Below are 23,978 nucleotides of genomic sequence, written 5' to 3' on the forward strand. Positions count from 1 at the left end.
GCAGGACCCGTGAGCCAGTAGGAAGGTGGGCATCGTCTGCTGGGCAACTCGAACACCCCACCCCAACCAGAGAGGAAGGACAGGTAACTGGAACCACACTACGGAGGCTTCCCAAGACCTCAACTCATCTGTGCACCAAGCACAGCCTATCTGTGGTGGGGAGGAATCTGTCACTGGGAAGAGAGGCTGTGTATCTGGGCAACTGAGCCACGGACAGAGCTGTCCAGAAAAGGGAATTCTGGAGCAAGACAGGGTTCCAGACGACCAACTTTAACTTAGAACAGCTGCCAAATCAGCAGAGGACAATGCCAGCTAGCCCCTGGCCAGCGGCTCAGACCCGAACCACTGCCTCTCGGCCCCCTCCCAGGGCTTCTCATGCCGGACTTCTTTCAGATCTACTCAGGTGACCTGAGCAGGTCTGAGACCCTACTGAGACCCTGCACTTTCAGGGAGCGATGAACAGATGGACACACGGACACATCAAGAACAACAGAGAACAGGCCATGTTCACTACCCTGTATAGTTATAGTAAAAAGCCACTACGAGGGGCGCCTGGGAGGCTCAGTGGGTTAAAGCCTCTGCCTTCGGCTTGGGTCATGGTCTCAGGGGCCTGGGGTCGAGCCCCACATTGGGCTCTCTGCTCGGCAGGGAGCCTGCTTCCCCCTTCCTGTCTGCCTCTCTGCCTGCTTGTGGTATCTGTCTGTCAAATAAATAAACGAAATCTTAAAAAAAAAAAAAAAAAAGGCCCTGCGAGCAATGGAAAGGCGAGTCCCAGCCTCGGAGACAATTCCGGGTGGTCCCGTCCCACATCCAGAATACGTGGAGTGCTGACAGCTCGGTCAGGAGACAGACCGTGACTTTTTTAATAAGCAAAAGATGCGAACCATCACCTCACAGAAGACAGAAGATGAGACGCCCAGTCACACAGGAGAAGACACCAGTCAGCCGCCGGCAGGGGCCGCGACCCGGGGCTGTGCCGGGCGGCCCCTGCACACCCACCCACGGGGGCGGCTCCCAGCCCACCACACGTGATGAGGACAGGGACACTCCCTGACACGGCTGCTGGACGCAGACAGCACAGCCCTCCGGACAAGTCTGTTGGGGCCTTAAAAATGCCGCGCCCCCGGGATTAACCCAACAAAAGCGGAAACACACGTCCGCACCAGGACTCAGCCACCACGTTCACAGCACCCGTATCCCGGGTCGCCAGAAGCTGGATAACCCAACCCCCCGGACCTGGCGGGCAGATGAACGTGCCAAGCACGGCGACAGGGAGGCAACACCGCGGTGCGCACCGCACACGGGCAAACCCCGCAACCTCACGCGACGAGCGAGCGGCCCGACCGCAAGACGTGCCAGCGCGACTCCCGCCGCACGAGACCCACGAGAGGCAGCACCACAGACAAAGAGCTCCGATGGGGCCGCAGGGCTGGGACACCGCGGGGGCGGGAGGAAAGCGTCAGGGAGACACGAGCTGCTTGGCGGGGAGCTGCAGCCACACGGGCATCTGCCACGACCGGCGCCCATCAGACCACGCACGTCCACGTCTACCACAGGACACGGAAACCGCAACAGGCCTTACAAATGCCAACGGGGCTAGTTCAACCTTCACATCTTCTGAGTGTGAAGCCCCTTCAGATAAAGTAGCACAGGCCAGGTAAATTTACCCGTGGGGCGACCGGACAGGAGCCCTGACAGGCCAGCCCCCTTCACTGACAGAGAACCTCTCCTTCATGACACAAACACAAGAACGTGGGGTTTGTGAAGCTTACCTGTATAACTGACGATCGTAGAGCTAAAACGAAAAGTAAGAGTTATTTAAGTTCACTGATGTTTTTTTTAAATGCGACAGTAGGTACAGACAGTCACTGAGCGAGGGCAGGGGTGAGGAGGACACAGCAGGACCAAGTGCTTCTCGGGCTGGGTTCCTCAGAGAGCTGACGGCGGGGCCCACTCCACTCCGGCAAGCTCCTTGTGACGGCTTCCCAGTGTCCCCACTGAAGGGGAAACCCAGGCACAGAGAGGGGAGCCAGGAGCGAACTGTATCCTGATTCCAGGATCCCCAGACAGCCTCTGGGGCAGCCGGGACCACCAGCACCCGTCTCCCGAAGATGGGATGGAGCCTGGTCCACGCCTTCGTGTCCCCCAGAAACTCAAGGGGACAGGCTTGGCTGCCTCCTGCCCTCCACAGAGGACCCCCAGCCCCGGGGACGCCCCGCCCAGTGGCCGCACCCTCACACTCCACCCTCCAGAGCCCTACCGCGTGGGTTTGCCAAAATCATGAAGTCAGTAGCACACGCAGAATGACAATCTAGTATCAAAGTGTGCGTTGTACGCACAGAGACAAATCTTCAAGAACACAGAACTCTATTTGGAACAACATTCAGCCCATCTAAGTCGTCTTGAGTGACTCTGAGGTCACCTGGTAACATCGGGCCTGTAGTTCACACTTCACCTCTTCCGAATCGCAGAGCTTTGGAAAATCTCAAAAACCCACACGAATGGACCCACGTCCCCCCGCAACCCTGAGATGTGCCAGCACAGATGCTGGGCGCACGTCCAGACTGCAGTCCCACTGTGGAGGCACAGGTGGGACTTAAAGCCATCACACTATTCTACGGGCCACCTCCACGATAACTGGCCATGCCCATGACAGAGGTGTGGGACATGCCGGAGTCGCTGGGCTCCCAGGGGACCAGTGTGGCCAGGCAGCGCAGAAAGACGGGCACGAGGGAGGGGCGGCCTTGTCAGCTGCACTGCCCCAAGCAGCGCCGGCTCCAGAAGGCCCCCCGATCCCAGACGAGCCGCCAGTGAGGCCAAAGAAGAAGCCTGCTTCTGAGCAACGGGCCCCAGGACTGCTCTGAGCGGGACCTGTCCCCGTCACTCCCTGGGGCTCCCATCGGGGCTACAGAGGGGAGAGGGCTTGTAAGGGCAGGGGACAGTCCCAGGCACCAGGGGACCTGCAGAAAGGGGCACTCCGGCAGGCTGCGCACAAACCTGCTGGTGAATCTGCTTCAGGCCCTGCACGGCAGCTGCATCCAGGTAGCTTGCGACGGGCCTGCAGGGGTTCAAATACGACAGCTGAGACCCTGAGGACAACAAGCACCAGAGGCGCCTCGGGCTCCCAAAGGTCTGCACTTGGTCCCGGTGCCCAGCCAGCTCCCCCGAACACCTGCAGAGCATAACCCCCTCGAGCAGCGTCTCCTCAGAGAGGCCGGTGTATGGGCTTTCCCGTAAAGCCGTGACCCATGCAGCAGCTTGCTGATGACGGACACAGCCCTGGGATGGGGACAAAAGGAGCCCCTGCTGTAGAGCCGAGACCCGCAGGGCCACACAGCAGCCCACATGACTGTCCGATGCTGAGCTGAGGCCCTCGTGACCAGAAAAGAGCTCACACAGCGGCCCCACTGCCACCCTGGAAAGCACAGGAGGCCCTCAGCTTGCGTCCAGGAACCTGGATCTCAGGAGGCCTCCCGTCCTTCCCTGTGGAAGGGGATTCTCTGTGCCTAGACTGTTGGTACAAACCAGGTGGCTTATGCTGAAACCTGCTTCCTTCTGGGAGTCTGGGGTGTGGGTCCACACCAGACAGAGGCCGCCCACATCCCAGTCCCCGGAAAAAGCCCGGGCGCTGGTGTCTCTGACCTGCCCTTGTGGCAGCTTCCCCAGGCCGTGAGGCCCTGGTGTGTTTTTTGCCGCTGCGCTGGGCAGGGCTCTGCCTCTCGCCTGGGCTCCGCCTGACCACAGAGAGCACTGCCATCCACACCAAGTCCTCGGCCTGGCCCACAGGTGTCATTTCACCCCCACGTGGACGTGCCTAGGCTGTGGGGCGCAAAGGGGTGAACCCGACCAAAGCTCCGGGGCTTGTCGCCAGCACCCTGCCTCACTTGGCCCCCAGGGAATCATCCAGAGTGATGTGATGGGACTAAAACACGGCGCTCCTCGAACTACAATCCAGAGCACAGGTGGGGGACACGTGGTGTGTTGTGAGCTCTTGCTTTTGTGGAAAAGCTGGCTCGAGAGAGAAGTAGAAACCCAGATGGTAGCCCTACAAACTTACAAAACACAGCATGTCTGGGGCCACTCCCATGGCCCAACAGCACGTGCTCCCCCATTGTTTGTTAGAACTCTGCCAGCCAGGGGCGCCTGGGTGGCTCAGTCAGTAAAGCCTCTGCCTTCGGCTCAGGTCATGATCTCAGAGTCTGGGATCAAGCCCCATATCGGGCTCTCTGCTCAGCAGGGAGCCTGCTTCCCTTCCTCTCTCTCTGCCTACTTGTTATCTCTGCCTGTCAAATAAATAAATAAAATATTTTTAAAAAGAAAGAAAGAACTCCACCAGCCAGAAAAGTTCTCAGTGGAAATGTTACCACTTCTATGGTCTGGTATTCTAAATTATGGAAAGTCCTAATGAGCAAAGAATACGGATTATGCAGCCCACTCACTACCCTCTCTGAAAACGTATCTTGCTTTTATAACCTAACTCGATACCCAGAAAGACAAGGAGATGTAAGGAAGCAGTGACTTGACACCTAAGGCCATCAGTGGCTTTCACTGGAGAGGTGGCAGTCCCTCAGTGGGCACGGCTCGTGGGAGGAGAGAGACACTAAAAGCTCCACCAGCTCAAACACAGGAACCTGATGACCCGGCAGGACCGTCACAGGTAAACAGACGTGAAGGTGGAGGGTTCCCAGCTCACGACCACGGAGGCTCCACGGGACCGCAACGCTTCTCTTACCTGCCCTCTTGAACCGCGAGTCGGTACAGGCCACGGGCAACCTCTGCACAGGCCAGCACGGCTCCATGCCGCGTGTGCAAGTCCAGACTCTGCGTCATGGACAGCAGACGTGGAAGCACTGCAAAGGACAAGGGCCAGACTACACGTCAACAAGCGCACAGAGGGTAAGTGTCAGACTCACAGACTCAGGGTCCGGAGCGGAGACACACCCAGGGAAAGTGACCTCTGTAAGGGCCACGAGCACAACAGCCAGGACTGAACCCGAGTCAACACGCCAAACCCTCCCTGGCACCCAGAGAAGAGAGCAGAATGGGCCGGGGGAGGGGGCGCCAGCGGGAGCTTCCCAATTCCCAGGTCCCCAAGACACAGGGCAGCGACAGAGTGGAGAGAGAACCAGTCTCTGCTGTAGCTAAATGGCCAGCAGCTGCTCTGCCTTGGGTACCGAGCAGGACGGAGGCAGAACGGCAGGCCCCTACGGCAGCCTGGGAGCCTGATGCCCCTCCCTGCTGCCCCCGCCCACAAAACCCTTACAGGCTGGTAGGGTACCCGCAAGAAGCCACGTCCACACCACCTGTGCCCCACCGACCTGGAAGACCGTGTCCCTCTGAGCCTCCACCCCCACGAACACCCAGAGGCACTGCTGCGGGGGCTGCAGAAGCAGCCAGCGTCCAAGCCAGCGGCACCCCAGCGGCACTGAAACACAGCAGCCAGCTATGGCCAGTGCTCAAGAACTGGGGCCATCCCTTGCCCTGTTAACGCTCTCCAACCGGGAAGAAAGGACGAGCGCCCCTTCATTCAGGCCATGAAGATGACCCACCACAGTTAAGTGAGAGAATCCTGCCATCCCATTTCAGGAACAGACCATGAAGCTGAAGGCCTTTAGAAAATAATGGCCCAGACGTGTGAGGGGCACCCAGAAGTGAAATCAGTAACCCCTAATGAACACAGCCTGACCACCAGTGACCCTAGTAACAGTGAGAATAAGCATGATTTAAAGCAATCTGAACACGGTTCCCTACGTTGAAATGAGATGCTTATTTATTCTGGATTGTGGGCTCTTTCCTTAATGATAACAGGCGTGATCACTCTGGACCCGGCGGATCTCCTCTCCTTCAGAGCTGGCAAACAGCCCGGCGGGCTAGTCCCACAGCCGGGGCTGCCAGGAAGCAGCTCGCTGTCCGGTGTATACACTGGAATCACTTCACCACCACCATCAACAAAAGCTGCTTCTGAAAGGCACGAGACGCGCAGCGGAAGCCATCAGCTCCCAGGGCCCAGAGGCCGCCCCGCTCATGAGATCTGGGTCTGTTCTGTCCCCGACCAAGCACAGGCCAGTCCTTCATTCACACACTTCTCAGCAAGACAGAAACACGTCAGTCTCGCCGCCCGGACCGGGCCCCAGCACAGGAGCGCGTCCCCACCCCCGCCATGCGCACAGCCTACCGTGAGCGGCGCTGTACTCAGGAGCTCGCTGGGCCAGGTTGTGCAGAGCCTTCGCAGACAGCTCTCTGATGACCCTGGAGGGAGAGGCGGAGACGACGGTCACTTCCTGCTGTAAGGGCCTGCTTAGCCGGAGCGAGCCATTCTGCCGTTCATGCAGTCAACGTGGACGGACCCTGCCCCCCGAGGAACTTCCATAGAAACAAGTCTGGGACACCAGTAAAATATGACTGACCAGCCCCTGATAACAGAGCCCATATAGCAGGACGTGTCGGGTCAGGGGGAGGCGACAGAGCCCAGAATACAAGGCTGAGTCAAGCCAGGTGGAGACACCCCATCAGGAAAGCACCTCCCTAACCACCCAAGAATGTGGGCTCTGTTTTTTGGGCGCCCATTCTGACCAGAGTGATAGGAGAGTTCAAGTAACTACCATAAGGTGAACTGCAATTCAATCGGCCACCTGTGTGTGGCCAGGCTCGACCACATGGCCTCTGCTCTGTGGTCTGTGAGGCTGGGGGGGGGTCGCCTCTTTGCAGGAGACGGCCCTGGCCGGTCAGTTTGATTCTCGACGCTTGGCGCGAAAACAAAGCTTTGCTTGACCTTTGCGTTGCATCAGTCCCGCCCCTTTGACCGCGGACCCGACAGTTCCTCTGAGGACTCCGGCTTTATCGCACTCGTGAGGAGAGCACACACAGAACACAGGAGTGCCGACTCCCCACTAGCTCAAAACCACCAACAAAAATAAACACCAGTGAATGAACACATGAGCACCCGCGATTGTAACGAACACGGACAAGCAAACTCACCCAACGGAGGGCCTGAGCCTGGCCTGCACGGCGCGCTGCCTCCATCTCCGGGCGCTCCAACCTCCCACACCCCAAGGGTCCAGAATACAGGAGTACTGGGCACCGCCACTGGAAACCCACACTGGGAGGACCAGGAGCGCTGCACAGGAGCCTTGTCGCGTGGCTCACGCTAACAGACGGGAGGCACACATCACCTCCAACCAAAACACAGCAGACGTGCTCAGCCCATCCAACGACAGAAAAAGCCCTCAGGGCTGGTGAGTGGGACCTCGAGGGCCTCCTGAGCCCGCTGGGGCCAGATGGCCTCTGACCAAACCCTGACCCATGCCACCCCCCGGGGACTAGACACCAGGAGGACACGGAGGAGGAAAGCAGTCATCACTGGAACGACAAGGCTTTGGGTGACAACAGGACAACACGGAAACAGGACAAAACACTGAGATGGAAACAAACATGCAAAAGAGGACTTTCGTGTTTTGAAGATTTTTTTTTAAAACAACTTTTTTTTTTAAGATTTTATTTATTTACTTGACAGAGATCACAAGTAGGCAGAGAGGCAGGCAGAGAGAGAGGGGGAAGCAGGCTCCCCACTGAGCAGAGAGCCCGATGCGGGACTCAATCCCAGGAGCCTGGACCTGAGCCGAAGGCAGAGGCTTTAACCCACTGAGCCACGTGTTTTGAAGATTAAACATCTGATATCCATCAGCACGGAGTGAACACAGAAACGTGACAACAGGAAGCCCCTCAGACCCAGGCAGGACCACGTCCCACCTCTCCTGGGCCCCCAAGTCCAGCTTAGGGTGTCCACTTCTGACAGCGAACCGTGAGTTCTTGGAGGCAGGGATGTCCTGGGCACCAAGAAACTCAACACCCCACACCCACGACCACCAGGTCCAACATCAACCACTCGGTAACGAACACCAGCCCCGCAGCCCCCGGAAATATTCGGTCAACCTTCAGGAAGCTGTTTCGGAAGAATGAGTGACTAACGGCTCTCAGAGCAGAGAACCAACTGTTTCAGCAAGAGAAAGCCCCAGGGAGGCCACGAGGGCGGCCACTCCAGCGGGTCCAGTTACATGTGTCCTGCCCAGTTAGCAGCCACGCCCAGCACGACCACCTTTCCCTACATAAAACCACCGTACTTACAGCCTAAACAGAAGGAAGACCTAAAACTACAAAACTCCAAAGAGAAGAGGGGAAGAGCTTCTGACACTAGATCTAATGACGGCTTCTGGGATGTGACACTAAAAGCACAAGCAACAAAAGTAAAAGTGGGGGGTGCCTGGGGGACTCAGTGGGTCAAGCCTCTGCCTTCGGCTCAGGTCATGATCTCAGGGTCCTGGGATCGAGCCCCATGTCAGGCTCTCTGCTCGGCGGGGAGCCTGCTGCCCCTCCCCCACTGCCTGGTTCTCTGCCTACTCGTGATCTCTCTTTCTCTCTGTCATATAAATAAATAAAATCTCTTTAAAAAAAAAAACCACTTCTTCAGAAGTAAAAATGGGCAAACATAATAGATCAATTTGTAACTTCAGTTTATCAAAGGACATCGTCAGGAGCGTAAGGCAGCCTGCAGCGTGGGAGAAAACGCCTGCAAACCACGAATCCGGAAACTGAGCAGTGCTGGACACGTGACCCCACGACTCAGCAACGAAAACAAGCACTGGATTAAAAAACGGGCAAAGGACTTGAAACGTTTCTCCCAAGACGATACACAAATCGCCAACTGACCCCCGAGAAGGTGCTCGCTGCCAACGTCCCCAGGGAAATGCACATCAGAGCCACGAGCCGCCGCCTCATGTCCGCTGAGATCGCCACGTCGGGGACACTGAAGCCGGGAGCGGGGTGGGTGGGGGGTGCGAATATAAGAGGGCAGAGCCATCGGGAAAACCAGGATGGTTCTGGGGGCTCCTCGGACGCTAACAATAGGGTTACCGCATGACCCGGTAATTCCACTCCTGGGCATTTACCCGCAGGAGCTGAAGTGGAGTCTTGAGGCGAGATCTGTACACCCACACCCACAGCAGCCGTCTGCACAACAGCCAAGAGGTGGAAGCGGCCCTGGGTCTGCCAACAGATGACGGGCGAAGACAGGGCCGTCGGTACGCACCACGGAGTGCCACTCGACCCTCACATGGAAGGGAATCCCGTCACGGGCTACGCCACGGACGCGCGGTAAGGAGGTGATGCTCGGTGCGGTCAGCCGGTCACAGACGCACAAACGCCGTACAGTGCACGTACATCGGGACCCTGGAGGAATCGAGTTCTTGGGGATGGAAGGTAGGACGATGGGGGTGGGGAGGACGAGTCCCTGTTCAACGGGGACAGACTTTCAGTTTTTCAACAGGAGGAAGTTCTGGGGATGAATGGCAGTAACGTGTGCAAAACAAGGGATGTGTGTAACACTCCTGAGCCGCACACAGAAAGTGCTTCGGATGGCACATATTACATCTTTTTCCCACAATCAAAAAACTTTTTAAGTTATGTTTATCTTCATCTATAAATTATTTTGGGTGTCAGAAAACTTTCAAAAAGAAACCCAAGAGAACGGACCCATAGCTCTTAAAGGTGATACTATTTAAGGTAAAACAGAATCCCTGTGCGCGTCGAGGCCCGCAACACAACAGGGTCCGTGAAGAATTCTGCACAGGGCTCCCCCATTCTCCCTAAGCCAGCCACGTGCTAACCAGAGAACAGGGAAGTCCCTATTTGTGCACTTCTGGCTGCCATCTCCTCCCTGACAGAACCCAGACCAAAGGCGGACGCAAAAACATCGTCACCTCTGAAGAACCCTAGAGCGACAGAGCCACAGCACGCTTGACGAAACCCAGTGTGCCGGAGGGTCTCCAAACCTGACAGGAAGAAGGGGGACCAGACAACACTCCCCTCCACGCTGCGGCTCACACACCCTGAAAACTTCCTGGTTTTCAAACCTTATTCTAAAAACAAAATGTCCACAATGAATCTTTTTTTTTTTTTTAAATAAAATTAACAAAACAAAAGCCATGAGAAAAAAATAAAAAACAAACAGCAAGATGACAGGCAGGAAGTGAACCGTGCTGACGATCCCATGAAACGCGCAGGGACTAAGGCCTCACCCAAAAGGCAGACTTCGTCCGAACGGACACCAACGCAGGACCAGGCACTCGCAGGGGCTGAGAGCAAAGGGCAGCCGGTGGGCAGCTCTAGGAGGGCTCCCCCTGCCCTTCTTCCAGTAAGGCCCCAAGCTAAGAATGGTCTTTACATTTTAAAAGGTCATAGGAAGAAGAAACAAGAAAATGTATGCAACAGTGACCTAAAATGTTTACTGTCTGGCCCTTTAAAGAAAGTATGCTGACCCTTAGGCCACAACTGTATCAGATCACACGTTCAGACAAGAAACCTAACAGGAACAGAGAAGAAGACGTCAATGATAAAGGGCCGATCCCCGGGGAGGACAGCAGCTGTAAATGTAAATGCAGCTACAAGAGAGGCCCACCCAAAACACAGGAAAGGGACGTGTCCGGACTGCCGGCCGAGAACTTTCGGACCTCAGCTGGGGATTTCAACAGCTCGAGAGTCTAGTCCGACACCATGGGAAGTAATACACGTGCCGTTCTGGTCTTCAATACCCTACTGACCCGAGGGCAAATTAACTAATTTCTTACGGGTTCGGTGCATGGGATCTTCGTCCTAATTACGAGAATTTCTGCAGTTAGGCCTCGAGTGTCAGAAACTGGCCCAACTCTTAGCAAGATCGCGGCAAGGAAACCAAGAGAGGGGCCTCCTGGTGGGCAGTACAAGCGCCCCACGGAGGTGCTCCTGCTCCCGGAGGCGCCCGGAGCCCTAGGAGAGCCTCGACACACACGGCGTGGCCCTAAGCACACTCCCCAGCAGGTCAGAAAGAACTTTCTCCAAGTGACACGCAGCCTGAAGCTGGGGTTCTAGGCGTACAGCCCGCCGAGCGGCTCACATCTGCAGGCACCTGCTGCCGTGAGAGGTCCTGTCTGCACCGGCAGCCGTACCCAGGCCTCCGACCACAAGCCATCTCGTCCTCCCAGGGGCGGAACCACAGCTGGCACGGACGCTCTGTGTTCTGGATCGCCCAGGGAGCCCTTCCTCCGAAGGGACGGTGACCTCGCGAAGCGCTCCGAGGCCCTCAGAGTGCTACGTGATCAGGAAAAGCCGCCAAAGCCTGCTCGCTTCCAGGAGACAACGGAGAAGACTGTCGGCCAGAGCAGCCACGCAGGGCGTCGCCGGAGGAAGGGACCGCGGAGGAGTGCCTGGGAGGCTGCCCCTGCCCTCCACCACACACCACACATGACAGCGTCCACGTGGGAACACGTCACACCGGCACACCTACGAGCCCCAGAAGTACAACTGGACAGACCACCAACCAGCACATCGGGCATGAAGGCTGGAACGCCTATCACTTCTCAAAAATCCTCTTAAAATAGGAAACCTACAATGAGGAGACCAACTCAAGGCTTAGCTCAAGTTAACCTCTCGTCTGGGGAAAAAAAAGAAGAACTCTTATCTGGCAGACAATCTAATAAAAGACATCACCAATGAGATGAGCCCGAAAACAGGAAACTTACCCGTCCCAGTGGCTGATCTTCCTGGTCACCAGGTGGTCTATCATGGGCTGCGTGTACTCCGGAAAGCCGGCAACAAACATGCTGGAAGAGACCGTGCGCAGAGGCGGTGAGCGTGGGAAGGAGCAGGCGCTCCCCACACACCTGCTCCGAGGCGTGGGATCGCACAGGCGGGCGCAGGAACGCTTGGGTGGTTCCTCGTAACGGTGAATGCGTGGAAATCCGCTTGTAGGTATTTACCCAGGAGAAATAAAGCCGAAGGTCCACACGAAGACTTACAAATAAAAGCCCGCGGCAGCTTCACTCATCAGAGCCGCCACATCAAAAGCGCCCGAGCACCTAGAACAGATGATCTAAGAGCTACACCGCAGCGGCCCCGGGATGGAGACCGCTGGCTCCACACAGCACGCTCGGCGCTCAGACCAGCCTGCCGAGCAGAGCAGCCCGACGTGAGAGCAAATCCTTCTGACTCCACGTAGGAGCCGTCCCACAGGCAGCACCAGTGACCACAGCAGTGGGCTGAGGCCGCGCGCCCGCGGGGTCGTGGAGGAGCGGGCCCCCCGCCGTGCGCGCTGTCCGCTCTCGCTGCGCTGTGCCTCTCACTCAGGAGGGCTGGCGGGCCGTACATCACGCCTCGAAAGTAAAAGTTATGTCCAGTGACAACACTGTAGGACGATCAAGAAAAAAGTCTTGTAGGACAGGCCTCTCTACTTACGACTCAAAACCCATTAAAGACTGGTACAATCAAGCACAGAACCGCACAAGGAAAACATCTGCCTGGAAAAACGCACCATAAACAAAGCCGAAAGATAAAAAACTCAAAAAAAAAAAAAATCAGCTACCGTTATCACAAGAGTTAAGAGACTTCTTTAAGATAAAGCTTCCAAATCCACAAGAAAATAGCACCAGCTCATAGGAAAATCCTCAAAGTTTATAGAGAAGAAAATGGACACGACTGCTCAACCTCCCTCTCGTGGCAGACAGGAAGAAAGCCTCCGACCGGCTGTCAGACTGCCCGAATCGGGAAGAGGGCTGGAGCCACTGTTGGAAGGATCTAGAAGCATCTAGAAGCACTGCCAGGAGCTCCCTTCCAGCGCGGCCTGCACAGGCAGTGACGGGCAAACAGGAAACTGAAAACGCGCACACCCAGCTCTCCGCTCCGGACGCTCATCCAGACGCAGCCGCGCGTGAAGCACAGATACTCCCTTCACCTGCACGTAACAGCAAACGGCGAGACAGAGGCCGGGGGCCAGGAGATGCCACGCTTTGTGCACACCGGAGACACAGGACGCGGAGAGAAGGTTCCACGCGCATGCTGCACGTCAGCACAGGGCACACGGCCCCCACGCCGCCTCCTCATCTCCCACCACCGGACAACGTCCCCCGCGGTGAGCACCTAAGCCGGGCCAAGCCAGTGCACCGGGCACCGCATCTCGGCGTGCGCGGAAGAAAGACAACACGCCCATCCGTGGGACCCAAACCGACAACCTGAGGAGCTGAGGACAGCGGGGACGCCGGGGATAACCAGACACAAGACACCCCTCAAGACCCACGCCCTTGGGCGCCTGGGTGGCTCAGTGGGTTAAGCCGCTGCCTTCGGCTCAGGTCATGATCTCAGGGTCCTGGGATCGAGCCCCACATCGGGTTCTCTGCTTCCCCCCCTCTCTGCCTGCCTCTCTGACTACTTGTGATCTCTCTCTGTTTAATAAATAAATAAAATCTTTAAAAAAAGGAAAGACCCACGCCCTGGCGTTTCCCACTCCGAAACACACCTGTACGTGCCGAGCTGCTTCCACACGGTGTCGGAAGCTGCCGTACCGCCCAGGACGGAGCCGTGGGCGCACGCGGTCCACGGCCGCCGAGAGACGAGGCGGACGGCACAGAGGGCCGAGAAGGGGGCGACACGCGGATGCTCCTGGGTCCCGGGTAGGCAGACGTGTGCACACGCAGGGTGGACACGGGGGCTGTGGGGACGTGCGTGTGCTACAAGGCGGCAGACTGAAGAGGGTGTTTGCTCTGGACGAGAGAGAAGAGCACAGGGTTCTCCAGAGGGAAGTGAGACTGAGAGACCCTCAAACGGTGATGAAACAGAGAAAGTCAGAAGGAAAAACAGAAACACTGGGGCGGTGGACAGTCAGAAAAGGAGGCAAGATGTGACTCTAGGACTCCCATCACCGAAGGGCCCCGGGAACTGCCAGACAGGACTGCCGCAGGCCGGCACCCGGGACCAGGGCCTCAGGGAAGAAACGGACAGAGGCCAGCCCGCCCGGTTCCAGGCGAGCTCTGGCACCAACGGAGAGCTGAGCGCAGGAAGACGCCGCCCCTTGGCCAGCAGCACTGCCTGGGCACTCAGGGTCCGCCCGGAGGCCGAGTGTGGAGTGAAGGAGGGTGTCGGCAGGGGTGGTGGGGCAGGGCCGGGCCGGTGTCAGGGCAGTAAGAGCTGGGCCACGGGAACAGGGGATCCACAGCAGGAGGGGCCTTTGAGGGCTGTTGGGGACAGAAAAGTGACAGAACTAGGTCGCCAAGCAGATGCAGGGAAGGAGACAGTAGGAGAAGCAAAACGGAGATGACTGTGCGGGTGGCAAGCCGTTTGCTGACTAGGAAGCAGAGAAGGAGACAGCTCGCTCCGAGGGCTCCTCAGGTCAAAGAATTCGAACGACAGGAATGTGCAAATTACTGGAACGCAAAATACAACAAGATGTGTTTCAAGAAGCATGCACAGGCCCACAGATGTCAGCAATCTGCTGAGAAACTTCCAGAAGCAAGACACCCACAACAGGAAGTGCCAGCCACCACTGGTTGTGTCCAGACAGAAACGCCCTAAGTCCACATGCTGACATCAAAGGGGCCTGAGCGGCCACCAGTCAGTGAATGGGGGACAGGGCAGGGGACAGCAGAACTCAGGAACACAGTGAAGCCAGGACACAAAAGCCAATGCACCACGTGACTCCGTTCACATCAGTTCCAGAGACAGTGGACTCCGGGCCCAGGACACAGGTCAGGGCTGCCAGGGCCCGGGACTCGGGGTCTCTCTGGAGTGAGGGGCACGCCCCACGCTGACCACAGTGGTGGCCGCCCATCGGCCCAAACCCACATTCCCAGTGGGTGAATCTTCCCACACGGAGAATGTAAGGCGTCAAACAGGCGTACGAAAATAAACAGGACTGCTCTAGAGGGTCGGTCTCAGGAACACACAGGGTACTGAAGGGACAAAACACAGACGAAAGAAAACCTTTGCAGACTGTTCATCTGAAGAACGGCTCGTATTCGGAAGACACTAGGAACTCTCGAGTTCTCAGCAAGAAGAAAACTAACCCGATAAACAGGTAAAAGATGCATCGAAGGAGCTCCTGAATGACGCTCAAAGCCATCGGTCGTCAGGAAAATGCAGACTCCGGAGCCGCTCCTGCACAGTCACTAGCACGGCTACAACGCGGAAGATGGGCCCTGGCGAGGGGCGGCTGCCAGACGCACGTGACGCCGGGCCACCATCCTGGAAACCTGCTTGGCAGCGTCTTAACAAGCGAGGGTCCAGCTGCCCCACCCCTAGGCGCTCCTGGAGCAAAAGCACCGTTGCCTCTCACCCCCCCCACGCCCGCTCCACGGTCCAGGCTGACGGCAGGACTGCCCCGACGGCAGGCTGCGTGTCTGCCCCGTCTTGGCTGGCGCGGAGAGCCCCCCGGGGCGCGCAGATCCCAGCGCCACAACCGCTGGACTCGTGCTCACCAGCCAGCTCCCCGCGCACTGAGGGCACCACACGCACCCTTAAAGACCACGCCCTACACAGGGTTAACCTTCACCCACCGAGTCTCTGAAGAGCACATGACTGACCCCATGCAAGCCTCAGACCAGCTTAGAAACCTCAGTGACAAGAAAAAACACCAAAGCAAAAAACTGGTTAATCTACCCAGGAAGCTCAGGGGAAAGTGGAAAATTCTCCACGTTAAAATATATGTTCAAACATTAACAAAACAAAAAAAAACAAAAAACAAAAGCAGGAAAGAACTGATAAGACACAGAAAGTCACTAGATATTGAGAAAAGATGGAAATGATGCTAAAAATAACATGTTTAGTCTAAGACTCTGAGAAAGAGGCCAAATGTTATGTTTTTCTTTAAAAAACCTGTGCCTGCTGGTCATGGAGCAAAGTAACTTGCGCAGGTCGGCACAGGAGCTAGAGGGTCTGTTCGAGGACAGAGAAGGGCTAAGGTGCGCTCCCGGGGACACAGCGCGGAGACGGCAGGCCTGTCCCGGGCGGGTGCTGCACGTGGAGCTGAGAGCGAGGTGCCCCCCGCGCTCCGGTCACGCAGGTGCAGGTCCGACCCGGGTCCCGCAGCGCTGGCGGCAATGCCACGTATCCGCCCCCGCCCCCGCCCCTTCTTCTCCGGTACCTCTGCTGACTCGCACCACACCAACAAGCCGGAGAGCCCTTCAACCCGGGAGGCACGGTTCTACTAGAAGGAACAAGAAGCAACTGTCCCTTCTCGGCGGGTGGGTGCGGGTGGGTGCGGGTGGGTGCGGCCGCCCCGCTGCAGGAAGCGGGGCGGGCTGGGAGGAGGGGTAACCAGAGACGGCACTCACCTCCCCTCATCGCGCCCGACACTGCCAGCACCCGTCAGGAAGCAGGCAGATCCCGCGCCCTCCCCAGGCCTCCCCGGCCTGCCGCGGGCCCTTGGCACTGGTTTGCATCTTCTAGAATTTTATGGAAACAGAATCCCACACTAGGCACCCAGGCTAATCAGCAGGAAACACAAATTCCGGTCATGTAAATAACATCTACTCCCAGCAGACTTTCCAGGGGCAAGAAAAAAACGAGATTTTTCTGCCCTGCGCATCCCAGGGAGTATCACATTCTGGGACAAATCAACAACTTACCTTATAACCAGGAAACAGTTAGCTCTGTTGCCAACAGCAAAGTAGTCGGCTGCAGTCAAAATGTCGATTCCGTGAGGGAACGTGCCCTGGTCACAGAATCAAGATGGAGAAGAGGACAAATGACAAGAGTTGAGGTCAACGGCCACGTCCACCCCCACCCCCACCTACAACACAGACACGCTGGGGACCAGCAGCAGACAGCTCACAGACTGCCCATCTCGGGCTGGACGCTGAGCGGGGAGGACAAGGACCACTCAAAAATACTTCACGATTATTTCAAACAACTCTAACATCTTCAATTTTAAAATGTCCGAGACACCTTCCTTACACCCACGCCACAGAAACAAACCGAATCCGGTCTCCAGGGCAGGGCGCGCCGGATGCAGCGTGCGTCCAGACCCCACACGTCCCGCGCACGGAAGGTCTGCCTCAACCCTGTGAGCCGTCTGCAGCACCCCAAGTTGTGGGTCACATTCCGGGTGTTCTCGCAAACCCACAAACAACCCTAATGACCTCATCCCAAGTCAGGGAGCTTAGAGGACTTCCCCTGAGTGTGTCCCTGTCTGCTTTGGCTAGATCACACCCTTGTTCTCCAACATTCCCACCAAACCGAGGACACTGCATGTGCGGGGCTGGAAGGCACCCTGGGCCCACACGAGACGCCGCTTCCTCCAAAGTCTGTGTCTCTTTAACAGCCGCATGGCCCCCCGCACACTGTGCTGTGTGTACACTCATTCCACAGGAAACATCCAGCAGGGGAGGTGGAGTGAGGGGACACCCCCCAAAACACATCAGCTCAAAAAACCCCCCAAAAAACATCACCCCCCAAAAAACATCACCCCCCAAAAAACATCAGCTCCCGGCTGATCCCCTAAACCGAGACCATGGCTAAAGGCCTCCCCTCTCCACTTAACCCGAGTGTCCCCTCCAAATGGGACATGGTGACGGCCAGGAACCAAGAGCACCCCTGTTCCAGATCACCTTGTGTCTGGAACGTGGGGAGATGCCGCGTTCTCCTGGGCTCCGGCTTTGGGACGCCCAGAGCGCCCCTCAGTTCAGCTTCCGGCAGGTTCCTGGATTACAGCAGCCCACTCACCCACCCTCGACACCTTCAAGTCCCTTCCCTGTCCAGCCCCTTCCTTCTCCCGAGCAGCACTGACTTCTGGAACCCTCCACACTTGCGGCCCCGACACACTAAGCTTGTCCCCTTCAGAGGTCGGCTGTCTTTTCCTAGGGAGCCACTGTCTTCCATGTTCCCAGAGCCTCAGGTAGACGTGGACCAAGTGACACCCAAGGACACGGGTCTCAGCCACTTTCAAGCCAGGGAGGAAAGGGACAGACCCTGAGTGGGGGAGGGGTGCTGGAGCAGAATGAACCACAGGCAGCTGGGCCTGCAGCCAGCGGGCGGAAGCAAGACCGCACTGCCTCCCTGGGCGGATTCTGGAATAGCTTCCCACCAGGAACCCAAGGTCGCCTTCCCTGTGGAAGCAGAACTGTCAGCCCTCACCCTGGCCTCTGGCAGCCCAGGAGAAAAGCAGATATACATACTCCTCTTCAGCCCAGACCCTCCTCCTGGGGCGCTGCCCAGAGCTCAGCTCAGTGGCCCCTCAGCATAACCTGCCTCCGGTCCATTCTTCGCCAGGCCGGCCACACATCCCAGTGTGGTCACTGGCACACAGCGCGTGAATGACTTGGTGATAAGGGCCGCACCACCCAGCCAAGGATGACTGGTCATGAGAGGCTGAGGACCAGAGGGCACGATGGTGCGGGTGAACAGAGAGAGAGGCCACAGGGTCAGTGGCTTCCAGATGCTGGCTCCTACCACACGCGGGACGGGCAGTGGTCACTGATGTCTCCGCCCCGAGAAGTGGGCACATCCGTCCCGCACATCCCTCCCGCACCCAGAGGCAACTGCTAAAATCGGGTGGCAACGCGTCAGGCACTGATCTCTGACGCCTGTGTGTGTGCGAAGCTACTTACACACTGGGGTCCATAAGACACAATGCTGTTTACAAGTGTGTCAGCTCTCCCCTGGACAGCATCCTGAGCGGGTCTGGAGCAGGCGTCACTAAGTCAGACGCTAGCTTACTCTAGGTGAGTTCTTTACCCGCATCTAACAACGCAAGGAGATACCAAGTTCGTAGCTTTCAGTAGTTCTCCTGCTACAACTGCAGGAAGTGGTAGGAATGAAGACTTCAAGAAGTAGCCATACCTGTCTCCCCACATTCTCCTGGAAAGCAGCCTGCGGAAAAGAAGAACAAACAGCAGGTGAGTTAGGTTTGCGCTTTGCTAAGCGTCGAGAGAGAAATTCAAAACAAATGCCGCGCAGCACAAATGACCCATGGCTTTATTTTTTTTTAATGAAAGTCCTCATTGTTGGCTGATCAGAGCCTCAAGGGCAGCTGTCATTCTGCCTCTAGGTCCTGGTGCTTTTCTAAGCCACAGTTCAGTTTATAGAATCAGACACATCCTAAAAAGTGTCCTTTACATGCGGATGCCGCGCTTCTCACCAAAGCCTAATTCGGCCCTAGAGAGAAGCAGGACAACAGAGTCAAATCCATCCGTTAAGTCAATCCAACACGAGACCCTCCTCCCAGGAACTCTGTGACAGCAGCTCGCAACGGCGAACGTAAATGGCCCACCTCCTCCCGCTGCCTGCCCAGGAGCCGCCACGGACAAGCCCTGAGCCTCCAACACAGGCCCAGAGCTCAAAACAGTTACTTCAACAGAATGAAGTGTCTTTAGGTGCTTTCCTTAAAGTGCTTGCTCACGTCCCCACGCTCCCCTCCTGCACCCCACCTGCTCTGCCGAGATGTGACAGCCAGGCCATCTGCACAGTGACAACAGTGGGGCCTGTGTGGGACCAGCAGCGCCCCCCTCCCACCTGCCCCTCAACCGCAGCCCCCGGCCCCACCCTCCCCAACGCAGCAGGGCTCAGAGCTCCCTGATAGCGCGGGACTTCGAGCACAGCAGCACAGGCCACAACCTCACGGCCACGTGGTCAGCGTGTGACCGGACCCAAGTCAGGGCAGCCCTGGGAGGGCGTCCTGCCCACGATGCGGCCCCTCCCCCCAGAGAGGAGCCTCTGGGGGCAGTTCACCGTGTACCTACAGGGCGCGGAGAGGGAGCACATGCGGGTGTGCAGAAAGGATCCTGAGAAGCCAAAGCGCAGAGCCCCAAGTCTGCCCCCGGGCACACCACTGGCGGGCCCCCCAGAAAGTCAGAACCAGGGTGCTCTCCAGGCACAAGCAGATGGGCGTTTCACCCATGGACCCCCCAGGGCTTTCAAACTGGGAAGAGGGAGACTCGATTTTCACTACATACCATTCTGAACCTTTTGCAGTAAATTTAGTAAACAAAATAAGAAACCAACCAAGAGGCAATGGAAGTATGATAGAATGTCAATTTGTGTAACAAGCCAAATTTAGGAACACACTGGCCATTCTGATGTCATCAAAAAGGTCAAATATAACCCAAGATTGATGTGGAAAACGCAGGCTAACACAGGGAAAAAGCAAACGTGAGGAAGAGAGGGGAGGGATGGCTATCCCCAGCACAGCGGCTGACCGCACGGGGACACAGAGGACCGACACAGACAAGGGTGCAGCAGAAGAGCGGAGAAGGCCTCTAGGACCGAGGGCCAGGCCAGGAATTGAGAATGGACACGGAAAACACGATCCACAGAAGGAAACACAGACTGGTCACGTCAAACTTTCAAACTCCTGCTCTGTGAAACTCCTGCTCAGGAGGACAGAAGCCACAGCCTGGGAGCAGGGCCCAGGAGCCACACACCAAGGAGGCAGCACCTCGCATCCGGGGCAGAACCAACTCCACACGCAGCGGCGCACACAACGGCCAACAAGCAAACGCGCAGGAGGCCCGAAGAGCCGTCTCCCCAAACGGGAGGCCAGGGCATGAGCAGGGAGCGGGCTCGGCGTCGGGGGAAGGCAACTCACAAGCACAGTGAGAGGTCGCACACGCCCGCCGGGACCACGGGAGGAACACGGAATGCGGGCGAAATGGGCCCCCAGACAGGCTGCCAGTGGAAGGTGGAACGGCACAGCCCCTCCAAACACAGGCCGAACAGGCAACCGTGACTGACCCCCCACGGCACTAACCCAAACTCGAATGTTCACAGCAGCTTCCCTCTCGAAAACAGTGCAACCAGACACGACCCCGAGCTCCGACAACACGCCGCCAGTTCCAGCGGCCGCAGCTCGGCCAGCCAGCAGGGGCGGACCAGCAAGGGGCAGGAGGGAGCGGTCGGCCCAGCCAGAGCCTCCAGGGCCCGGACGGACCAGCGAGGAACACGCCAGTCCCCAGGGTCACACCCCGTATGACCCCATCCAGGCAACATCAGAACAGACAGTCACAAGGTGGTAACGCGGCGGTTTAGACGCCAAACCCCCTTTAGCGGAATGTGTTCTTACAGAGGCAGGGGAACTGCGGATCCGGCCGGGCTCCCAGGCTCCCTCCCCCTCCGTGCCCGGCCCCCCCATGAGGAAGCGTGGGGCCGCCCATCTGCACCACCCCTCCCTTCCTGGCTGGGGACAAGCTGTCTCAACATGTTGACACACTTGCAGGCCAGGTGGGCACCTTTCGCGAGAGCACGGAGCCCTGAACAGCTCCGAGAGCTCGCAGATTCAGATGCACTGACCCGAACCAACCTGCCGGGCTACCTTCCGCCACCCCACCCAGACCCCCACAGGGCTGCGGTGAAGACGGAACACAGCGCTCCTCGAGCCCCCGCGGGGCCTGGCAAACTCACGTGTCCTCCGTCACCCCCACGGACCTGGAGGCGCGTGCTGCGGTGCAGGCAGGAAGTGGTGGCAGGTGAACCCCAGGACAGAGCGGAAGGTCGGGAGGGTCTGGAGGGTCTCCACGCAGACCGCTCTGCACCCACGGCCTCACGGGGACCCTGTGGTCCCCGGGTGGGCAGGCTGACCTTATCCTTGGGCCGGCACACGGGCCCAGGCCCTCCTTACTGCGGCAGGGAGTGAGCCGGCGCGGAGGGTGTGGGGGGTGAGCACAAACGGGAGCCCTCAGCTGCAGAGGCGGCCCCTCAGGAGACAGAGCCCCGTGTTACCGCCGACTCAAGCCTCGGGTTTTCAAGTGAGCTTGAAACAAACGCCTCCTCTACCCTCACTTCTAGCTCTGCAGCCGGGAGGCACACGGGTGTGTGCAGGTGACCTGCCACACAGAGAATCTTCTGCTAATTCTGAACTATTTTAATCCCAACTTGAAAAACAAACAAAATGGTTTCTGGCTTTTTCGTGCCTTCCTCGGGGTCTATAAAGGTATTGGCGCTTTGATTTTACTACTGTGTCCCATTAAAATGTTCGACTTCGTAAACAAAAAAGAAAATGTAAAAGCTACTTTTTAAATCCAGATTTGACAAAAAGCCGTCCCTGTATTTAGAAGTGTGATGATCTCGGACCGCGGTGAGTGTCAGGGCAGAAACGTGAAGGCCTCTCAAGGACTCACGGGGCTTCCTCCTGGGGCTCCAGACGAGAAAACCGCATGAACACAGAAGGGACTAGCTTTGCAGGCAACCTTTCTCGAGACAAAATTCTGAAGGGGCCGAGGCCAGGCACCTCTTGTATCAGACCTGTTTTTGGGCAGAGAGAGCAGGTGGGCAGGCAGGCCCGGCCAGGGCCAGGGGAACGCTCCAGCTCCCACGTGAGGGAGACCCACACGCCGCCTGCAGCACACCAAGCCACGCTGGTCCCTGGGTCCACCGCCACCCACTCATGAACCAGCCTCCACGGAGCACCCGCCACGGGTCAACAGAAGTGCCAACCGCACTCATGGTGACATGGGCGGACGGAGCCCCCTGCCGTGTCCGGCCGGTGCATCTGACAACTCAGATGGACAGAGACGCTCTTCACTAGGAAAAACAGGCAAGCGGAGAAACTGAATTAATAACAGAATACTTCCAAAGAAACAAGACAAAAAAACAGCCCCGGAGGAGTTCACTGGTGATTTCCACCAAACATTTAAAGTAGAAACAAAGAAGGGGCGCCTGGGGGGCTCCGTCAGTGAAGCGTCTGCCTTTGGCTCGGGCCATGATTGCCCTGCATTGGGCTCCAGGCTCGGTGGGGAGCCTGCTTCTCCCTGCCCCACTCCTCCTGCTTGTGTTCCCTCTCCCACTGTGTCTCTGTCAAATAAATAAATAAAATCTTTTTAAAAAATAAAATTTTATTTATTCATCTGAGAGAGAGAACATGAGCAGCAGAGGGAGGGGCAAAGGCAGAGGGACAAGCAGGTTCCCCACTAAGCAGAGAGCCAGATGCGGGACTCGATCCCAGGACCCCAGGATCATGATCTGAGCCAAAGGCAGACACTTAATGCACTGAGCACCCCCCCAGGCGTCCCATGGCAAGCTTTTAAAACATTTTCAACAAAATTCAAGAGGAAGATCTTGTATTCCCAACTCCTTCCATGGGGCCAGATTAGCCTAATTCCAAAGCCAGACAAAACCATCCCAACAGACAGAGACTGTCCAATATCCCTTACGATACAGACTCAAAACTCTCAACAAAACTTTGGCAAACCAAATCCAGCAACATATGAAAAGGATTACACCATGACCAACGGGATTCATCCTGGGACGTAAGGTGGGTTTAATACCTGCAGAATCAACTAACAGGACACAACACGTGAACAGAGTAAGTTCAAAACCACATGACCATCTCACAATCAAACTTCCACTCATGATTTTTTAAAAACAAAAGCAAAAACCCTCACAAAAAAATAGCAGCACTTCCTCAACCTGCTAAAGCCTATTTACAAACCCAAGAGCAAATATCACACATGACAGCGAGAGTGGCCTATTCCGAGATGGACAGCGAGACGGGGTGTCCTTTGTCCCCACCCCGGCACCTGCAGCTCCTCCTACCAGCGCACTTAGGCAAGAAAAAGAAATTAAAGGCATCAAGACCGGAAAGGAAACAGTAAACTTTTCTCTCACAGAAGACAAGATCCTGTATGCAGAGCTGCAAGGGGCACACACACCCCAGACCTGACACACGAGCTCACGCACACCAGTAAGAGGGAGGGGAGGCCCTGCCACTTCCCGTGCCTTCCTCCACCAGAGCCAGCCATGGGAGCAGGCCCCCTGGCCATCCCTGCCTCAGAGCCACCAGCCCCACAGGCACCCCAAGAAAAGACCCGGGAACTGGGCCCACATCCCACGGCCCACGTGTGGTGCCAAGTGCCCTGGAAAGCATGCCCTTGAGAACAGAAGCCCTGGCCTGGGCAAGCTGTGGCCGAGTACCGCCTGACTTGGCTTCCTCCCTGTGGGAAAGAAACAGCTGGCATTTCTGTAGGGAACCGAGTGCAACTGTCAGCCCAGCTACCAGGCTCTGCCGCTGAAGGGACTCTTGGCCCCGGCTTCTGGTCCCGCAGCGCCTACACCAGTCCATGCTGAGCCTGATCTAAGTGATGGACCATCAGCAGGACAGCCCTGTGTGAAGCCAGGGCACAGCCATGGACATCGCCAGCAAGTACCCCAGGGGCCAGGCCCAGCAGCCGTCATCTCCACCGGCATCCACA

At 57.2% G+C, this 23,978-nt stretch overlaps 1 protein-coding gene across 3 annotated transcripts in view; it reads right to left on the bottom strand.

Moving 5' to 3' along the window:
- Window positions 1-23,978, bottom strand: part of TBCD (tubulin folding cofactor D) — a 154,318-nt gene that overhangs the window by 33,356 nt on the left and 96,984 nt on the right. For all 3 annotated transcript variants that reach the window (XM_044247140.1, XM_044247137.1, XM_044247139.1), the window contains exons 16-22: window positions 18,637-18,666; window positions 16,425-16,510; window positions 11,553-11,633; window positions 6,176-6,249; window positions 4,733-4,850; window positions 2,998-3,058; window positions 1,773-1,795 (exon numbers count right to left, since the gene is read on the bottom strand). In XM_044247140.1, coding sequence (XP_044103075.1) covers window positions 1,773-1,795; window positions 2,998-3,058; window positions 4,733-4,850; window positions 6,176-6,249; window positions 11,553-11,633; window positions 16,425-16,510; window positions 18,637-18,666 — 473 coding nt within the window. The remainder of the gene's footprint in view (window positions 1-1,772; window positions 1,796-2,997; window positions 3,059-4,732; window positions 4,851-6,175; window positions 6,250-11,552; window positions 11,634-16,424; window positions 16,511-18,636; window positions 18,667-23,978) is intronic.

The sequence above is a fragment of the Neovison vison genome, chromosome 5 (genome assembly GCF_020171115.1).
Source record: "Neovison vison isolate M4711 chromosome 5, ASM_NN_V1, whole genome shotgun sequence".
NCBI lineage: Eukaryota > Metazoa > Chordata > Mammalia > Carnivora > Mustelidae > Neogale > Neogale vison.